An 18,756-nucleotide genomic window follows, 5' to 3' on the forward strand; every position below is an offset into this window, starting at 1 on the left:
CTATGGTTTTTCCTGTGGTGATGTATGGATGTGAGAGTTGGACTGTGAAGAGAGCTGAGCACCGAAGAATTGATGCTTCTGAACTGTGTTGTTGGAGAAGACTCTTGAGAGTCCCTTGGACTGCAAGGAGACCCAACCAGTCCATCCTAAAGGAGATCAGTCCTGGGTGTTCATTGGAAGGGCTGATGCTGAAGCTGAAACTCCAATACTTTGGCCACCTCATGTGAAGAGCTGACTCATTTGAAAAGACCCTGATGCTGAGAAAGATTGAGGGAAGGAGGAGAAGGGGACGACAGAGGATAAGATGGTTGGATGGCATCACCAACTCAATGGACATGGGTTTGGGTGAACTCCGGGAGTTTGTGATGGACAGGGAGGCCTGGCATGCTGCGATTCATGGGGTCTCAAAGAGTCGGACACGACTGAGTGACTGAACTGAACTGAATGAACAAAACATATATTAAATAAGGATGTGTTTAGGTTCAATTGCAAAGGGAAGTACAGTGTTACAGGGATCAAGTTAAAATAGGGTGGTGAGAGAAGCCTGCATGAAGAGTTGACAGTTGAGTGAAGACTTGGAGTTGAGAGAACAGGTCTTGATATCCTGGAGGAGAAACATTTTAGGAAGAACTTGAGCAAGTGTAAAGCTCTTGAGGCAGCGTCGTGCCTGGGTATATTTGTGTAACAGTGAGTAGTAACACCAAGTCAGTATAGTTCAAACAGAAGTGAGGAGGTTAGTAATAGATGATGAGGTTGAGAGGTAACAGGAGCCACTGAAGGATTTTTACATAAAGGTGATCTGTTTAAGAGCATCATTTTTGGCTATTATGTTCATAATACTAGATTGTAATGAGGGTGTGGGCATGAGCATTTAGGAGCTTGGTGCTATAATTTAGGCTGCAATTTCTTAGCCAGAGTAGAGGGCAGCAAAGATAGTGAGAAGTGATTGGGGTTTGTGTATCTTTTAAAGATAGAGCCAGTAAGATTTGCTGATTGATAAGATGTGGGGAGTGACAGAAATAGGACTCAGGGTTTTGGCCTGACCTTCACAGAAAGAAGAGCATTTCTAGTAACTGAGATGGGGAGAGTTGTGTATGTATGTAAAAAAGGGTAAGGAGTTCAGTTTTTGACCTGTAAAGTTAGAAATTCCTATAATACATTTCAGTGTATACAACGAATAAGTAGTTAGAGGAATCTGAACTTTCAGGGGGAGTTTTCTAATGGAAAGTTCAGCTGAGAAAGTGTACAGTGGCACGTGCCAATGAAGTGTCTTTCGGATATTGTTACTTAATTGATTCTCCTGAGTTTTTCTAGTCACTTGGGCACTGCCCTATTTGTCCAGAGCCAAGATTTATACATGAATTGGACTGTTTCCCAATGGTCACTTCTCAAGAGGTGTAAAGGCTCTCCTGTTCTTTGTAATTATTGCCTCTAAGCTTGTAGTACTCCAGAACCACTCCTTTATTTTTGCAGATTTTGGGGTATGGCTCTCCAGTCTAATTCATTATATTTTCTTTCAGGGATTCCTTAACATTAAACATTTTTTAAAATTTATTTAGTTTCAGTTTATTTTCGTGGCGCTGAGTCTTCATTGCAGCGCGTGGGCTTCTTACTGTTGTAGAGCAGGGCCTGTAGGCTGGGTGGGCTTAGTTGCCTGGAGACATGTGGGATCTTTCTAGACCAGGGATCAAAACTTGTGTCCCCTGCATTGCAAGGCAGGTTCTTAACCACTGGACCACCAGGGAAGCACCCCCTGCCCCCTTAACATTTTTTGTCTGTTCACAGTATTCTTGTCTGTTTTTCTTGTCATTACGACTTTAAGAAATATCTTTCCTATTGTTTTCAAGAATTTAAGAGAAGGAATGGGTGAGATAGTTTGTGTGAATAGATTGCAGTTTTGATCCAGTTTTCTTGTTTATAATAAAAGTAATATTTATAGAAAATGACAAAATGCATAGTGATAAAAATAACATTACCCCTATTTGCATAATGACTATTTTGGTTTATTTCTTCCACTTTTTTCCAAAATATTGAGATAACCCACCTATCACCTATATTACATAGAGGACTTCCCTGGTGGTGGGAGAAAGGGATGACAGAGGATAAGATGGTTGGATGGCATCACTGACTCAAATGGACGTGAGTTTGAGTAAACTCCGGGAGCTGGTGATGGACAAGGAGGCCTGGTGTGCTGCAGTCCATGGGGTCGCAAAGAGTCAGACATGACTGATAATAATATATAGAAAGGTTTTTTTCTCATATAAGCTGCACAGTTTGGATTTCGCTTTCCATGAAAATTTTTTCAGATCTGCGCTTTGGTGACCTTTATTTAGCTTTTCTAGTTCACAGTAAGTGTAACTGTTCAACCATTTAGCCTACTGCTGTGGCCTGACTTGGAGGCTACCTAAGGATAAGTATGCTGAAAAAACGGTCTGTGATCCTTGACTTCCCTGGTGGCTCAGACGGTAAAGCATCTGTCTACAATGCGGGAGACCCGGGTTTGATCCCTGGGTGGGGAAGATCCCCTGGAGAAGGAAATGGCAATCCACTTGAGTACTATTGCCTGGAAAATCCCATGGACAGAGGAGCCTGTTAGGCTACAGTCCATGGGGTCACAAAGAGTCGGACATGACTGAGCAACTTCACTTTCACTTTCATCCTTGCGTCCAGAGTACATCTCTGTTATATAAGAGTGTGTGTGTGTGCATGCTCAGGTGTCTGACTCTTTGCAGCCTCATGGACTGTAGCCCACCAGGCTCCTCTGTCCATGAAATTCTTGAGGCAAGAATACTGGAGTGGGTTGCCATGCCCTTCTCTGGGGGATCTTCCCAACCCAGGGAAGGTGGTAGATGGATTCTTTATCACTGTGCCACCTGGGAAGCCCCGTTATTTAGAGTAAGGATAGTCATCTCCCTAGGAGAACTAGAATTAATATGTTATTTCTTTTTTCAAGTTATTTTATTGTCAATCTAAAATTAAATTGTTATTTTCCCTCTCACCTCTAGTTCACTTAGCAGCCATGGAAGGCCACCTTCACTGTTTTAAATTCCTACTCAGTAGAATGAGCAGTGCTTCCCAAGGTTTGAAAGCCTTCAATGATAATGGAGAAAATGTATTGGACCTGGCCCAGAGGTTCTTCAAGCAGAACATTTTACAGTTTATCCGGGGGTCTGAGTATGAAGGAAATGATCCAACAGATCAAGAAAGTAAGTAATAAATCTGAAGTGTTTTAGCATTTAAAAAGCAGAATAGAGAAGAAAAGGAAAGGAGTTATAAGGCAAATATTATATTAAAATATATTGCATATCATTGTTCACACAATTCATCCAGATTCTCTTCTTTGTATGAAATATTTTAAGCAGATATATATAGAGAGAGAGATTAACATAATGAACATCCTTTATACCACTAGATTTAAGGATAAAATATTAGGTTAGATATACTTGAAGTTTTCTGTTTCAGTACCATTCATTCCCTTTTCTCCATCCTCAGAGGTAACCATTGTTTTAGATTTATAATTCCATTCTGTGGTTTTATATTTAGTATATATGTACTCACAAAAATATGCAGTAGCATTTTGTGAATTTTTAGAGTAGGGAACTAAACTGTTGTAACTAATGAGAAATCCTAAAATTCAATAGCTTAAATGATATAGAAGTTTATTTCTTTTATGGGATAGCTTCAGTTGGAGAGTGAATCTTGTTCTGTGTAGTCAATCAGAGACCTGTTGTCATCCTAACCAGCTCTCTCTCTAGGTGTTGCTAATCCAGCAGGAGGTGGGGAGAGAACAAAATATAAGCTAAGATTTTCAAAGTCTAATTTGCAGTCATCACTTTTTTTAACCTCCTGTTGGCAAGAGGTTAGTCAGTCACATGGCCACACTCAGCCGTGGGGAAGCCTGGAGAATTCAGTAACCAGCTGAGAACCCTCAGCTCTGCTACAACTCTTGTTGTTATGAAAGGAAGGAGGTTTTAGTGGACAACTAGTAGTCTTTGAAACTTTTTTTTTAAGATTGATTGATTGATTGATTTTTGGCCGCTCTGGATCTTTGTTGCTGTGCGCAGGCTTTTTCTAATTGTGACGAGCTGGGGCCACTCTTCAGTGCCGCGCAAGGGCTTCTTCTGTTGCAGGGCACTGGGCTCTGGGTGCACGGGCGTGCGTAGTTGCAGCATGATGGCTCAGTAGTTGCGGTTCAAAGGCTCTAGAGCACAGCCTCAGCAGTTGTGACGCACGGGCTTGCTCCACAGCATGTGCGATCTTCCTGGACCAGGGATGAACCTATGTCCCCGGGATTGGCAGGTGGATTCTTAACCACCACCAGGGAAGTCCCTGAAACTTCTTTTAAAACTTTATAAAAATGGCATAAAACAGTATGTATTCTTCTCTGACTTTTTTTTGCCAAATGTTATGATTTTTTGGAAGGGAAGTTAAGAGCAACCTAGATAGCATATTCAAAAGCAGAGACGTTACTTTGCTAACAAAGGTTCGTCTAGTCAAGGCTATGGTTTTTCCTGTGGTCATGTATGGATGTGAGAGTTGGACTGTGAAGAAGGCTGAGCGCCGAAGAATTGATGCTTTTGAACTGTGGTGTTGGAGAAGACTCTTGAGAGTCCCTTGGACTGCAAGGAGATCCAACCAGTCCATTCTGAAGGAGATCAGCCCTGGGATTTCTTTGGAAGGAATGATGCTAAAGCTGAGACTCCAGTACTTTGGCCACCTCATGTGAAGAGCTGACTCATTTGAAAAGACCCTGACGCTGGGAGGGATTGAGGGCAAGAGGAGAAGGGGACGACAGAGGATGAGATGGCTGGATGGCATCACTGACTCGATGGACGTGAGTCTGGGTGAACTCCGGGAGTTGGTGATAGACAGGGAGGCCTGGCGTGCTGTGATTCATGGGGTCGCAAAGAGTCAGACACGACTGAGCGACTGATCTGATCTGATGATTTTTTGAGGCTTATTAGACAGATAGATGTATTCTAGTTTATTCTTTTTAGTTTTTGTGTAGTATGGCATTTAATAAAAACATAATTATTCCATTCTCCAGTTTGATATTTAGATTGTTTACAGTTTTCAGTGTTACAATCCATGTGGTGATGAATATTCTTAAAAGTGTCCTTGTGTGCATGTGCAAGATATTCTTTAGGGAAGTGCCTCCCTACCTTTTGCACACATAGCCTACACTGAAGATGATACTTGGGTGGCACACTGGTGCCAGTGGGTGAGACTTCTTGAGGTGTACTGCCTGTCTACTCTGAAGACTGAGAGTTGAGAGCTCTGCCTTGGTAAACACTTGGGAAATTCTACTTTAGGCTTTGTTTGGTGGGATACGCCCATCTTCAGTATAAATAGGTATAAATGCTGCATTCTTCATCAAAGTGGTTGTAGTAATTTACACTCTCATCAGCAATGTTTGGTGAGAATTTAGGCGAACAATATTCAGTATTGTCAGACTTAAAAATTTTTGCCACTTAGTTGGGTATGAAGAGGTTTAACTTGTGTTTTAATTTGCATTTTTTGATTACTAATAAGGTTGAACATTGTTTCATAAAGTTACTGGCTGTTCTAGTTTACTTTTCTATGAATTGCCTGTAGAATTGTTGTTTGTCCTTTTCTAAATTACTTGAGTTCTTTTATATAGTTCTGATACCTATCTTTTATTAATTTTATCTGATATATTTTTTCTCACACTGTGACTTGTTTTTTCACAAATGGTGTCCTTTTTTTTAAAAAACAACTTTGTTAAAATATGATTTATGTACAATAAACTATATTTAAAGTATGCAGTTTGAGTTTTACTATATATCATGAAACCACTATCACAATCAAGATGCAAAGCACTTTCATTACCTCAAATATTTTTTCATACCCTCTCATCCCTTCTTTCACCCTGGCCTACACAACCACTGATTTGTTTTCTGTCACTATAGATTAGTTTGGGTTTTCTAATGGAAGTCTGTTGAGATTCATTTGTATTATGTATATTAGTAGTTCATTACTTTTTATTGCTTAGTAGTATTCCATTGTGTGGATGGCCCATATTTTGTTTGTGCATTCTGTCTTATTGATATTCCATTTATTTACCAATACTACAAAGTTTTGATTACTATAGTTTTATAGTAAGACTGGTAATCAGCTACTATATTTTCAACTTTGTACATTTAAAAATAATCTTTGAGTATTCTAGGTTGTTTTCTTTCCATACATAAAATTGAGAATAGCTGTTGCAGGTTGTTAAGAGGGCAAAATGAGGCAGTCCTTATAAGTGCTTACTGCCAAGCTTGACATTCAGTAAGGGTCCAGTGTGTGCAATGGTTATCATTAAAAACATTTTATTAAGTATTTGCTATGTGCTAGGTGCCAGGTCAGTTGCATGCACACCTGTAGATGTATACACACACATATATACTTTATCTGCTTCCAGTTTCTTTTGTTTTCATCATTTCCTTATAAACGGAGTGGTCTGTGCAAATGGAGAACTTGAGACCAAGTATGCTGCTGCTGCAAAGTCGCTTCAGTCGTGTCCGACTCTGTGTGACCCCATAGATGGCAGCCCACCAGGCTCCCCTGTCCCTGGGATTCTCCAGGCAAGAACACTGGAGTGGGTTGCCATTTCCTTCTCCAGTGCATGAAAGTGACAAGTGAAAGTGAAGTCGCTCAGTCGTGTCCAACTCTCAGCGATCCCATGGACTGCAGCCTACCAGGCTCCCCTGTCCATGGGATTTTCCAGGCAAGAGTACTGGAGTGGGGTGCTATTGCCTTCTCCCGAGACCAAGTATATCTTTATGCAAAAGGTTGAAAATGACCGTCTCCTTGTATTTTGTGGTGGCCTGAGAGAAACAGGGGAGATGACAGGAATAGTTCTGGTACAGTATAGTCCTTTTGATATCCCAAGGGGTGGAAAGGCACATAATAATAATCTTATTACTTTTCATTGCATCAACTAAACTAATTCTAATATAACATTCTCATGATATTGAAACCTGAAATATGTGACTGATAAAGGCAGGGAAAAAGAATGAATTCCTGTGTTTACTGAAATACTAAATTTTTTTATTCATAGCTTTAGCATTTCCAGGTCATGTGGCTGCCTTTAAGGGTGATTTGGAAATGCTTAAGAAATTAATAGAAGATGGAGTAATTAATATTAATGAACGTGATAATAATGGATCAACTCTTATGCATAAAGGTAAGTTATGATTCCTGCTTCAGTTTTGACACAATTTCTGTTGAGTTACTTTGGAGAAGGCAAACACTAAGCAAGGTGTAAAACTGTCATCATATTTAATCCTTATTGTAGTTTTATGAAGCAGTAGTGTGTTATTCTTATAAATATGACATCAAGGAAATTGAGGTCCAGAGGGATCAGATTTGTTTTTTAATGTTCATTAAAAAAATTGAAGTTTAGTTGATTTACAATGTTTCAGATATATAACAAGGTGATTATATTTACATATATGTACATATTCTTTTTCAGATTCTTTTCCTTTGTAGATTATTACAAGATATAGTTCCCTATGCCATACAGTAGGTCCTTATTATTTGTTTTATATATAGTAGTCTATCTGATAATTCCAAATTTCCCATTTGTACCACCCCCCTCAGGTTTCTTGACTGAGGTTGCACAACTAGTAAGAGCAGAGCTGAGATTTCATTCATTTTCTTCATCATTTATTCATCAACTCTGTAGACGTCTGTTATTTCTGTATGCCAGCCACTTTCTAAGTTCTGTCCTGTCCTCCAGTCTGTTGTTCAGTGAATCTAAACTCAGATCTTTTTAGATTATTGAACTCCACCCCCCCGCCCCCGCACAGTTTCCCTGAGTCTTGAGATGGACTGAGGAGGAGGGGAGAAGTTAGATGAGCATATAATTGGGTGATGGGCACCAGGTACGAAAGCATACAAGCTGAGTTGTGGAGGTGAAAATTAATATTGAGTGCATGTGTTTTAAGGAAAGGTAATGAACAGTTTAGGTAATCATTGAGGAGCCTGTAAATTCTGAGTTGTGAAGGTCAGAGGTATAAACTATTTATACAAGATGACAGGATTTTTCAGTCTTTCACATTCACACAGATTATACTCACATTTGGCCTGATACAGAATTGGTCAGGAGCTGTGAGTACAGTCGATGAGCACTGGATAAGGGTTAGCACAAAGCATATAGTTTCAAGTCCATTACTTATTGGCTGTGTGATGTTAAATAAATATCCTCTGTGAACTTGAGGTTTTTTGTATCTGTATGTAAAGTTCCTACATAAGGGCTGAGCATAGCAAACATTTGATTAAATATGTGTCTAATGAATGAATAAATGAAATAGAGAAGATAACATCTGGCCACCTACTTTTGTTGATTATTTTAAGGATTAGTATTTACAAAAGTATTCTCTAGTGGTACTGTCCAAAGTTTTAGAAAATTGTTTACTGATTTTCTGTGTGTGTGTGTGCATTTTGTTTTGTGTGTTTTTTACAGCTGCTGGGCAAGGCCATATAGAGTGTTTGCAATGGCTAATTAAAATGGGAGCAGACAATAACATTACCAACAAAGCGAGGGAGAAACCCAGTGATGTGGCTAAGAGGTATCTCTATCTGTTTTGCTTCTGTCTTTGTTTTTAAAATTTTGCATTTATTCTCCTGTACTCAGAATTCTATCTCTGAAGATTTCTGAAATTATAGGACTCAGTCAAATGCTGATGGCATGATAATTTTCAAGCTGAACTGATGTTTGACAGCGTATCGGCTCTTCTCTCTAAAGCAGTACTTTTCAGTTGGGAGATAGTATCGTCCCCTTTTTTCGTGGGGTGGTGAATTTGGAAATGTGTGTGGAGGGGTGTTGTCACAATGATGGAGACCATCACTGATGTTTCATGAGGTCAGTCCAGAATGCCAGACATTCTATAGTGCTCAGAACAGTGGTGTACAGTGAAGAATTTTCCCACCCAAATGCTGGTACCTGTTGAGAAATGCTGTGTGATAGAAAGGAGGAATCAAAAGGAGCTGCATGGATTTTGAAACAAATTTTAATATTTGTATTTGAATTAAGTGTAACACCCATTATTGCTCACTTGGAGCTCATTTCAAATCAGGTCCTCAAGGAATACTTAGTTTATCCATTTGTTCATTTGATTGTTTTTCATTCAGCTTAACCATGTTCCAGGTGCTGTGGTTAGCATTAGAATTACTAAGATGAAAAAACTTAGTCCTTGCTCTCAACAACCTTATGGTCTTGTGGAGAGATAAATGTGCAAATGTAACTTTTATTAATTATAGTTACATTATCAGTACATGTTATATATAGGATCTTCCCTACCCAGGGATTGAACCTGGGTCTCCTGCATTGTCTGAGTGACTTCACTTTCAGTTTTCACTTTCATGCATTGGAAAAGGAAATGGCAACCCACTCCAGTGTTCTTGCCTGGAGAATCCCAGGGACAGGGGAGCCTGGTGGGCTGCCATTATGGGGTCGCACAGAGTCGGACACGACTGAAGCGACTTAGCAGCAGCAGCAGCATCATTATCAACTCAGGCTAACTTTTGTCTTTATTTTTAAAAATAGATTTATCAATAAAGCACACATATTTGTACAGTACAAACTGATGAATTCTGATACATGTATATACCTGTGAGGTCATAATCACAATCAAGATAGTGAACTTATCCTTCACCCCCCACAAAATCTTGTGCACCTTTGTAATCTCTCTCCCGTCCACTGCTTTCCACTGCTGCATCCCCAAGCAAACATGAATTTGCTTTCTGTCACTAGTGATTAGTTTGCATTTGCTAGAATTTTATATAAATGGAAACATACAGTATATACTCATACTCTTATGTATGTGGCTTTTTTCACTGAGCATAATTATTTTGAAGTTCGTTCATGTGTAGTGGTTCATCTCTTTTCTTGTTGCAGTTGTTGAATTCCATTGGCTGTGGAATTCCATAGTATTCCAGAGTTTGATTATCCCCTAACCTGTTGAAGGACGTCTTATTTGTATCTATTTTTGGTGATTATGAATACAGCTGCTATATGTATTTACATACAGATTTTTGTGTGAACGCAAGTATTCAATTCACTTGGATAATAACTTAGGAGTAGGACTGCTGCTGCTACTGCTGCTACGTCACTTCAGTCGTGTCTGACTCTGTGTGACCCCATGGATGGTAGCCTACCAGGCTCCTCCGTCCATGGGATTTTCCAGGCAAGAGTATTGGAGTGGGTTGCCATTGCCTTTTCCAGAGTATCTTCCTGACCCAGGGATCGAACCCAGGTCTCCCGCGTTGTCAGCAAGACGCTTTACCGTCTGAGGCACCAGGAAAGTCAGATGCTAAGGGTGTGTTTATCTTTTTAACAAACTGTCACAGTGCCTTCCAAAGTGACCACACCAGTTTGCATTTCACAAGCAGTGGACGAGAGTTTCTTTTACCCCTTGTCTTGCCAGTATTTAATATTGCCAGATATTTTTATTTTTGTAATTACAGTAGGTGTGTACTGGTATCTTATTGTGGCTTTTGTTTTTTCCTAATGGAAAATGATTTGATGCATCTTTTCATATTCATATTTGTCATTTGTTTTCCTTTGGCAAAGTGACTGTTCAGATCTTTTGTCTAGTATTAAAACTTGGGTAGTGTTGTTTTTATTGTTGAGTTTTAAGAGCTTTTTCTATATTCTGGATACTAATTCTTCCTCAGATTTTTGTTTTGTGAAGATTTTCTCTCAGTTGTGGTTTGTTTTTTCATCCTCTTAATAATGAAGAGCAAGAATAATTTTTAGAAAATATTTCCTAATTTATATGACTGTGCTGGATCTTAGTTGTGGCTTGCAGGATCTTCAGTTTTTGTTGTAGCATGTAGCATGTATTTAAAAAAAAATAGTTGCAGCATATGGGATCTTTTAGTTGCAGGCATGCAGAATCTTTAGTTATGGCATGTGGACTCTTGGTTGCGACATGTGGGATCTAGTTCTCTGACCAGGGATGGAACTTGGGCCCCTGCATTGGGAGTGTGGGGTCTTAGCCACTGACCACCAGGGAAGTCCCAAGAACAAAAAAAATTTTTTTATCAATTTGCTCTTTTATGGGTTACGCTTTTGGTATCATATCTAAGAAATCTTTGATTTAACACCAGGTCACAGAAATTTCTTCTTTTGTTTTCTTTTAGACATTGTGCAGTTTTAGGTTTTACACTGATGTCTGTGATCCATGTTGAATTAATTTTTGTATATGGTATGAGGTATGCATCTAAGTTCTTTTTTTTTTTTTGCATATGGGTATCTAATTGTTCTAGCACCATTTGTTGAAACAGCTGTCTTTTTTCCTGAATTGCCTTTGTGTCTTTGACCAAGTTAGGTGTCCATGTATACATGGGCTTATTTCTGTACCGTATATTTAATCCACGGATCTGTTTGTCTATGTCAGTATCACGAGTGATTGTAATGTCTGGCCCACATTCTTTGTCATTCATCCACTAAAATGCTAAGTGTGAGTGTGGTGTTACATTAGTACCCTTGAATGTGTTGTAACGCAAGTACTCAGTAAGTGCTAGCTGTTAGGTTACAGTCTAATAATAGATATAATGAATTTTTGTAACCTTACAACTTCCTGTCTTTATTACTGTATCATTAATGATTTGCAATACCTGGTGAAAGGTGAGGATATATGTGTGCATGTGGTTATGTGTGTGGGGAAAAAAATAGGGATTTTAGGTTTTTGTGTTTAGTGAGTAATTCTTCATCTTCTAAGAGAAAGCAATTAAACATTTTAATTAGCAAAACTTTGGGAAAAAAATGCAGATTACATACAGTCACAGCAACAACTTGAAAACCAAGAGTATATTACTAGCTTCATAGAGGTGTGGAGAGATCAAAGAAAATAGGAAATGTGGACAGAAAAGTCATTATTTTTCCATTAAATTTCAAAGCCATGCTGAGTGTTTGAGGGTTGAGGAAGGATGAAGATTAAGGGGGCTAGAGCTGTAGTTTTCCCTAAAACTGGAACCAGAACTAATTCTACAGTCCAAATTAGGCCATCAGGAAGAGGTAGTGAACACAGGTAGATCAAGTAGGGTGGTTCTGGGCTTTCTGCTCAGTTGAGCAGCTGTGTCTGGGGCTACACCAAATATTCTTTTGATAGTAGATCACCTCTTTCAGTTGGATTTTTGTCACTAAAAATTACGGAATCTGGGAATTCCCTAGCAGCCTCGTGGTTAGGACTCTGCACTCTCACTGCTGAGGGCCTGGGTTCAATCCCTGGTTGGGGAACTAAGATTCCACATGCCATGTAAATTGGCCTCTCCCCAAAATATGGAATCAGCCTTTAATATGACTGCTTATCCTTCGTTTCCACTAACTATTTGAGTTTCCTGCATAGCTGGGTATGTGTCACCATGTCACCGACCTTCAGATACAGTTTTGCTTCTTTAGTGGTGGGTGAGCTGGTGAGATGATGTAGAGTGTAATTCCCTAAATTAAGTACAAACTGTGATTTAAATTTGAAAAAGATTATGGATCCTGTTAATTACTAATTCTTTTCTACAGGTTTGCCCATTTAGCAGCAGTAAAGCTATTAGAAGGACTACAGAAATACGATATAGATGATGCAAATGAAATTAATGAAAATGATATTAGGTTTTTTATAAGACATGGTGTTGAGGGAAGCACTGATGCCAAAGATGATTTAGGTCTCAGTGAGTCGGATAAAACAGATGCCAGAGGTAAGTGTGCCAACTCTTTCATGATTTTCCCTTAAAAAAAAATACCGTAGCCAGTTTTTACCACAAATTTGGGGAATTATTCTAAAGATAATTACCATCTACAAAGTACAATACTTTGGTATTTTGGGGAGAAGTAGTACAAAGTTTTGTACTAGGGGTTGTTGAACATGATCTCAGTCCCTCCATGAGGAAAGTGATATTTTCATGCCACATAACCCTAATTTCACTTCTCATGGTGTCTGTCAGAGAACCATGGCTCATATGAGTGGATGAGAACAACTGTTTCAATGGCACTCTTTGATAATGAGGAGAAAGAGAAGAAGGATCTGTTTGAATGGAGGCTAACCAAAGCAGAGGCAGGTGTAGTATAGTGAGCAGTGCTTGGGCAGTGGATTCAGACATCAGGGCTTCACCTCTTTCTAGCTGTGTTACTCTGAACCTTGGTTTCCTCACCTGCAAAAATGAGAATATTAACATCACCCTCACAGAGGGCGCTAACAAATGGGATGTGCCTAGCTCACGGCAGAAGCTTAGTAAATGTCAGTTCCCTTCCTCTTTTTTTCTTTTTTAATGATATTCGTTTATTTGGCTGTGCTGAGTCTTCGTTGCTGTTTGGGCTTTTCTCTGGTTGCAGTGCGTGGGCTTCTCATTGTGGTGGCTTCTCTTGCTGTGGAGCACGGGCTCCTGAGCGTCTGGGCTTCAGTAGTAGCAGCAGTGGGTTCAGTAATTGCGGCTCCCAGGCTCTAGAGCACAGGCTCAGTAGTTGTGCTGCATGGGCTTAGTTGTTCCTCAACATGTGGGATCCTCATGGACCAGGGATTGAACCTGTGTCTCCTGCATTGAGAGGCTGCTTCTTCACTACTGAGCCACCAGGGAAGCCCAGTTCCCTTCTTCCCGATCTCTGGGAAGTATTTTCAGTTATTCTGACAGGAAGAACTAGTTGTACCAAACCTGTAGTCTCTGAGAAAAATTTCTAATTCATGTCTAAATAAAAGAACATTTTTTTAAAGAACTCCCAGAACACTGTTAGATAGAACCTTATTCTCCAGGGATGGTAGAAACCTCTTTCCTGGTGAATGCAGGATCACCTCACAGCAAGGCTCAGAGTCAATGATCTTCTGAATTTCCTGATAGCTTTATTTTAAATAGCTTTATTGAGATGTAATTCACATACCATTCAGTCTACCTATTTAAAGTGTACAGTTTAATTAAGATTTTAGTGAATTCAGATTTGTGCAACCATTATTACAATAAAATTTGTAGTATTTCTATCACCCTCAAAAGAAACCTCGTACCTATTACCTCTACCTTCTTTTCCTTACCCCCAGACCATCCCTCAGATTAGGCATCTGCTAACCTACTCTCTGTAGGTTTGTCTGTTCTAGGCATTTCATATGAATGAGATGATACCATCTGTGGTCTTTTGTGACTAGCTTCTGTCACTTACCACGTTTTCAAGCTTCATGTACTTTGTAACATTATTTCATATTTCATATTTATTCTTTTTTACTGCTAAATACACTTTATATATCCATTTATCAGTTGTTGGTCATTTGAGTTGTTTCCATATTTTGGTTATTAAGAAGAATGCTGCTGTGAACATTCGTATACATGTTTTTGTGTGGACGTGTATTTTCATTTCTTTGGATACACCTAGGAGTTGGGATTGCTGCATCATCTGGTAAAAGTATGTCTGGCATTTTGAAGAACTTCAAACTGTTTTCCAAAGTGGCCGCACCATTTTACATTCCCACCAACCATATGTGAGTGTTCCAGTTTCTCCACATCTTACCAGAGCTTGTTGTTGTCTAATTGATTATATTAATAGTTGATTAGAGTGTGTAGTGGTATTTCATTTGGTAGATTTGATTGGCATTTCCCTAATGATTAGTGGGATGTTCAGTATCTTTTCATGTGCCCATTGATCACTTGTATATCTTCTTTGAAGAAATGTCTACTCAAATCCTTTGCCTATGTTTCAACTGAGTTATTTATCTTTTTATTATTGAGTTGTAAGAGAACTTCCAGATTTAAGTCCCGTGTCACACACATGATTTGCAGATATTATCCTGTTCCATGAGTTGTCTTTTTTCTTAATGATGTCCTTTGCAGTGCACATGCTTTTCATTTTGATGAAATCCACTTTATCTATTTTTTATTTTGTTTGTGCTTAGATTTCTTTTTGTTGATTGTACTGAGAATTAGCAAGGACTTACTAGAATTGCGGAAAATGAGCCGGGGATTTGTAGAATTTCAGTGTCTTCTGAAATGATTTGAGCAGGAGATATTTGTGAAGTATCATTGTCAGTGAATCACAAAATTTTTAAAAGATGCTTTGGGAAAGACCATGAATGAAACTAGAACAGGTTCCTACTGTGGTGTGTTTGATGTAAACATCCTCTTACACCCTTGTCATACAGTGAGACTACTGGTGCCTGGCTGTGGTGTTGGCAGCTAGTGAGGGTTTTGTATGTGCTATTTCCTTATCCTTATTTAATTTTATGCCAGAACAAAATCCAAAGGACTAGCCAGTCTCTTCTTGGAACACTAGGTTTTGCAAGACCACCTACAGGGAACTGGTTGGATTTCTTGTCATCCCAGAATTCTTGGAACTGAGTTTCAGTTCCGAGCATTCTTTAGTGAGTTAGGTTTAGGGTCATGGCATCATAGAACCCTGGAACCATTTGATGTTTGGCTCCTGGCTTAACACTCCTGTCACGTCATCCAGCATCCAGTTGCTTTCAGTGAAGACACTCACTGCTGCCAAGGTGGCCCATTTCTACCTTCTGACAGGGTTCTTGTGAGGATTAAAATGTACAAGGCACTTCGCGTAGTGTCCTGCCCATCATAGGCACTCCACAAATGCACGGTAACTCTTAGCACTTTTATTTCAAGTTTCACCTCTGTTAAGATCTCTCTTCCTGGAGCTAATCCTGATCAGTCCTAGCTCTTACAATCCCATAGAACAGCTTTTTCAAAACATAGCCTTCAAATACTAAAGATTAGATAAACAGTCACAATTCTTTCAATCTTATGTAACATTAAAAAAAAAAAATCCCCTTATTTGCTTGCTGGTGGTTACAGTGGATCCCAAACCTGTCTGCACATCTGCATTGTCAGAGGAGCTCCTGAGGAGTATGAAGACCTGAATTTGTAGGACTGATATGGGGCTCAAACATATGCATTTTTAAAAGTGCCCAAGTTGATTCTGATGTGTGCAGTTTGGAACCTGCAACTCTAACCAACTGAGAGATAAATCAGAGGAAGTTATTTGTTAACCTAGTTGTATGGCAGAGTTTCTCAGCTTCTGTACTATTGACATTTTGGGCCAGATCCTTCTTTGTTGAGGGGGTTCTCGTGTGTATTTTAAGATCTTTAGTAGCATCCTGAGCCTCTACATGCCAATAGCCTGTTTCCCTTCATCCTCCAGCAAGTTAAAAGTTTTCCAGATACTGTTGCATACTCCTTCTAGGAGAAAAATCAACCCAGGTTGAGAACTAGTACCAGAAAGGATAGAAAAATGTTAGTTTTAATAGTTGGAGAATAGCTCAAAGCAGCTATCAGCAAACTTCGTTTTCAGTATCATCTTTTGAAGGTACTACAAGTGACTAATGACAAAATTTGGGGATTGTATTAGTTCTGGTTTATCTTAAAGAAATCAAGCATGTTTCAATTTTTCTAACTGTCTGACATAATTAGATTATGCGTGATCGGTAGTCCTAAAACGCTGCTGGCCAGCCTCCCTCCCTCCCTGTTCATGGTATTAATAACAGCAGTAACAATGACCTCCTCCAGCATCAGTATCGCCCAGTCAGGCATTTCACTGTTTGTTCACCCTAATACTCTGCTACTGGTGTTTATCCTTCTGTGTAGACACCACCCTCCCTCCCTCCCCTCCCCCTGACCTTGCAGACACGGCTCTAGAGAAAGAATATGCTTCAGGGCCGGCCTCCTGTGAGCACATGGGCTGTTTCCTGTCTAAACTAGGTTGCTGTTCAACTCTGTCTTGCAGTGAGAGCTTTTAAGAAAATCGTAGAATTGAGACACCTCCTTGAAATTGCTGAGAGCAACTATAAACATTTGGGAGGAATAACAGAAGAAGATATAAAGCAGAAGAAAGAACAGCTCGAGTCTGCAAAGTAATGTCCTCAAAACTCTAGTAATTTGTTTTTACTTACCTTTCTACATGTCACGTGAGGGTTTGTTGCTGAAGAACTTGTTTTTTCATCCCACCAAAGGGTTTGAGTTTCCAACCTGTTTTCCTCTTAAACTCTCAGATGGAGAAGGTGTTAAGATTTTTTAAAAATTGTGGTAAAATATGCGTAACATAGAATATGTCACCTTAACCGTTTTTAAGGTAGAATTCAGTCATGTTATGTACATTGACATTTTCACACAACCGTTCTCCAGAACTTTCTATCTTGCAAAACTAAAACATAAGGAGGAGTTGTTGTTTTTGAGACAGCTCTGCGCGATTTTCAGCCAACACAGTCTCTAGCCATCCCTGTCATATTGGACTTCCTGTTCACAAGTGTGTGACCCAGTCCTGTGTTCATGGATGGTGGTGCCCCCCAGAATGCTCGCAAGCCTGGAGGCAGTGAGGGCCCCCTCGCCTTTCACTTCCTGCACCCAGGGTCGGCTCTCGGCACATCTGGCCCCTCTCTAGTTGATGAACAGCTGCTGAGACAGAGGGTGTCAAGTGCTTACTCCTCCCACTGCTGCTCTGCTAGTCTGTCTCCTTTACACAGTGCGCAGAGAACACAGTTAGGCAGCAGGGAGACTTCTGGTTTTAGTAAACGTGGGTCTTTAAAGAGTGGAGCACATGGGTTCTTTGCTTCCCCTGCCCTTTCCTTTCATTGGATTCTCTCCCTCCTCCTCATTAGAACCTCCTGTTTCCCTTTCATTCATCCTCTTCTGCATCTAGTCTCAGTAAGAGATCTGGTAATTTATTCAAAGTAACATCTAAGTCTTTGATAAGCTATCTTTCCATGGATATTTGAAAGTTGTGGTAAACCAAAAAAAATTTTATTTTAATAAGAGTGTCTTTGTATTTCATTAGTCACATCATACAAGTAGCTATCCACTGCCTCTGTAAAGTCTTTGAGCTGTAGAATGTTTTTAGTATTGGCCTCTGCCTAAGAGCCTAGCTGAGATTTCTTAGATCCCTTGTAGTCTAGAAAAGTACTTCACAGTGGAGCAGTTATTTCCTAGATAATGAGCTTTAAATTTTGTTCCCTTTACTTCTGAGACAGATTGCTATACTACTTATACTGTTGATACTTCTGATCTCTGCTGTATGCTAGGCATGAGGTAAGCCTCTCATATATATTGTTTGATGCAATCTTCATACTTCCATGAGCTATTCTCTCACTATGTGGATTAGGAAACCAAGATTTAACTTACCGGTGAAGAGACTTGCATGAAGTCACAAAGAGAGGACTAAGGGCGAGGGGTGCAGCCAGGATTTGGCCTGAATCTATTGACTCCAAATCTATTAGCCAAGGTCATCACAATTTTAATAGTCTTCTTGTTATTGTTCAGTCACTAAGTTGTGCCTGACTCTTTGTGACCCCATGGACTGCAGCACACCAGGCTCCTCTGTCCTCGGTTAACTCCAAGAGTTTGCTCAGATTCATGTCCATTGAGTTGGTGATACTGTCTAACCATCTCATCCTCTGTTGCCTCCTTATCCTTTTGCCTTCAACCTTTCCCAGCTTCAGGGCCTTTTTCAATGAGTTGGCTCTTTGCATCAGGTGGCCAAAGTATTGAAGCTTCAGCATCAGTCCTACCAATGAATAGTCAGGGTTGGTTTCCTTTAGGATTAACTAGTTTGATCTTCTTGCAGTCCAGGGGATTCTTGAGAGTCTTCTCCAGCACCACAATTTGAAAGCATCAATTCTTTGGTGCTCAGCTTTCTTTATGCTCCAACTCTCACATCCATACATGACTACCGGAGAAACCATAGCTTTGATTATATGGACCTTTGTCGGCAAAGTGATCTCTGCTTTTTAATACACTGCCTAGGTTTGTCATAATTTTCCTTCTAAGGAGCAA

The 18,756-nt window shown here is 39.7% G+C and overlaps 1 protein-coding gene across 31 annotated transcripts in view; it reads left to right on the forward strand.

The window, feature by feature from the left end:
* The window catches only part of ANKRD42 (ankyrin repeat domain 42), a 59,740-nt gene that overhangs the window by 22,483 nt on the left and 18,501 nt on the right, over positions 1-18,756 (forward strand). For 10 of the 31 annotated variants that reach the window (XR_015157877.1, XR_015157879.1, XM_086384579.1 and 7 more), the window contains 6 exons: positions 3,006-3,206; positions 7,064-7,189; positions 8,471-8,576; positions 11,152-11,223; positions 12,527-12,702; positions 16,715-16,841. Coding sequence is in view for 21 of the 31 variants with exons in the window: in XM_086384579.1 (XP_086240705.1) it covers positions 3,006-3,206; positions 7,064-7,189; positions 8,471-8,576; positions 11,152-11,223; positions 12,527-12,702; positions 16,715-16,841 (808 nt within the window). In the remaining 10 variants the exon portion in view is untranslated. The other 21 variants (XR_015157878.1, XR_015157881.1, XM_086384581.1 and 18 more) reach the window with 9 other exon arrangements.

This window comes from Bos grunniens, chromosome 29 (assembly GCF_055505025.1).
Source record: "Bos grunniens cultivar Pamir isolate PY7600 chromosome 29, Bosgru_T2T1.0, whole genome shotgun sequence".
Taxonomy (NCBI): domain Eukaryota; kingdom Metazoa; phylum Chordata; class Mammalia; order Artiodactyla; family Bovidae; genus Bos; species Bos grunniens.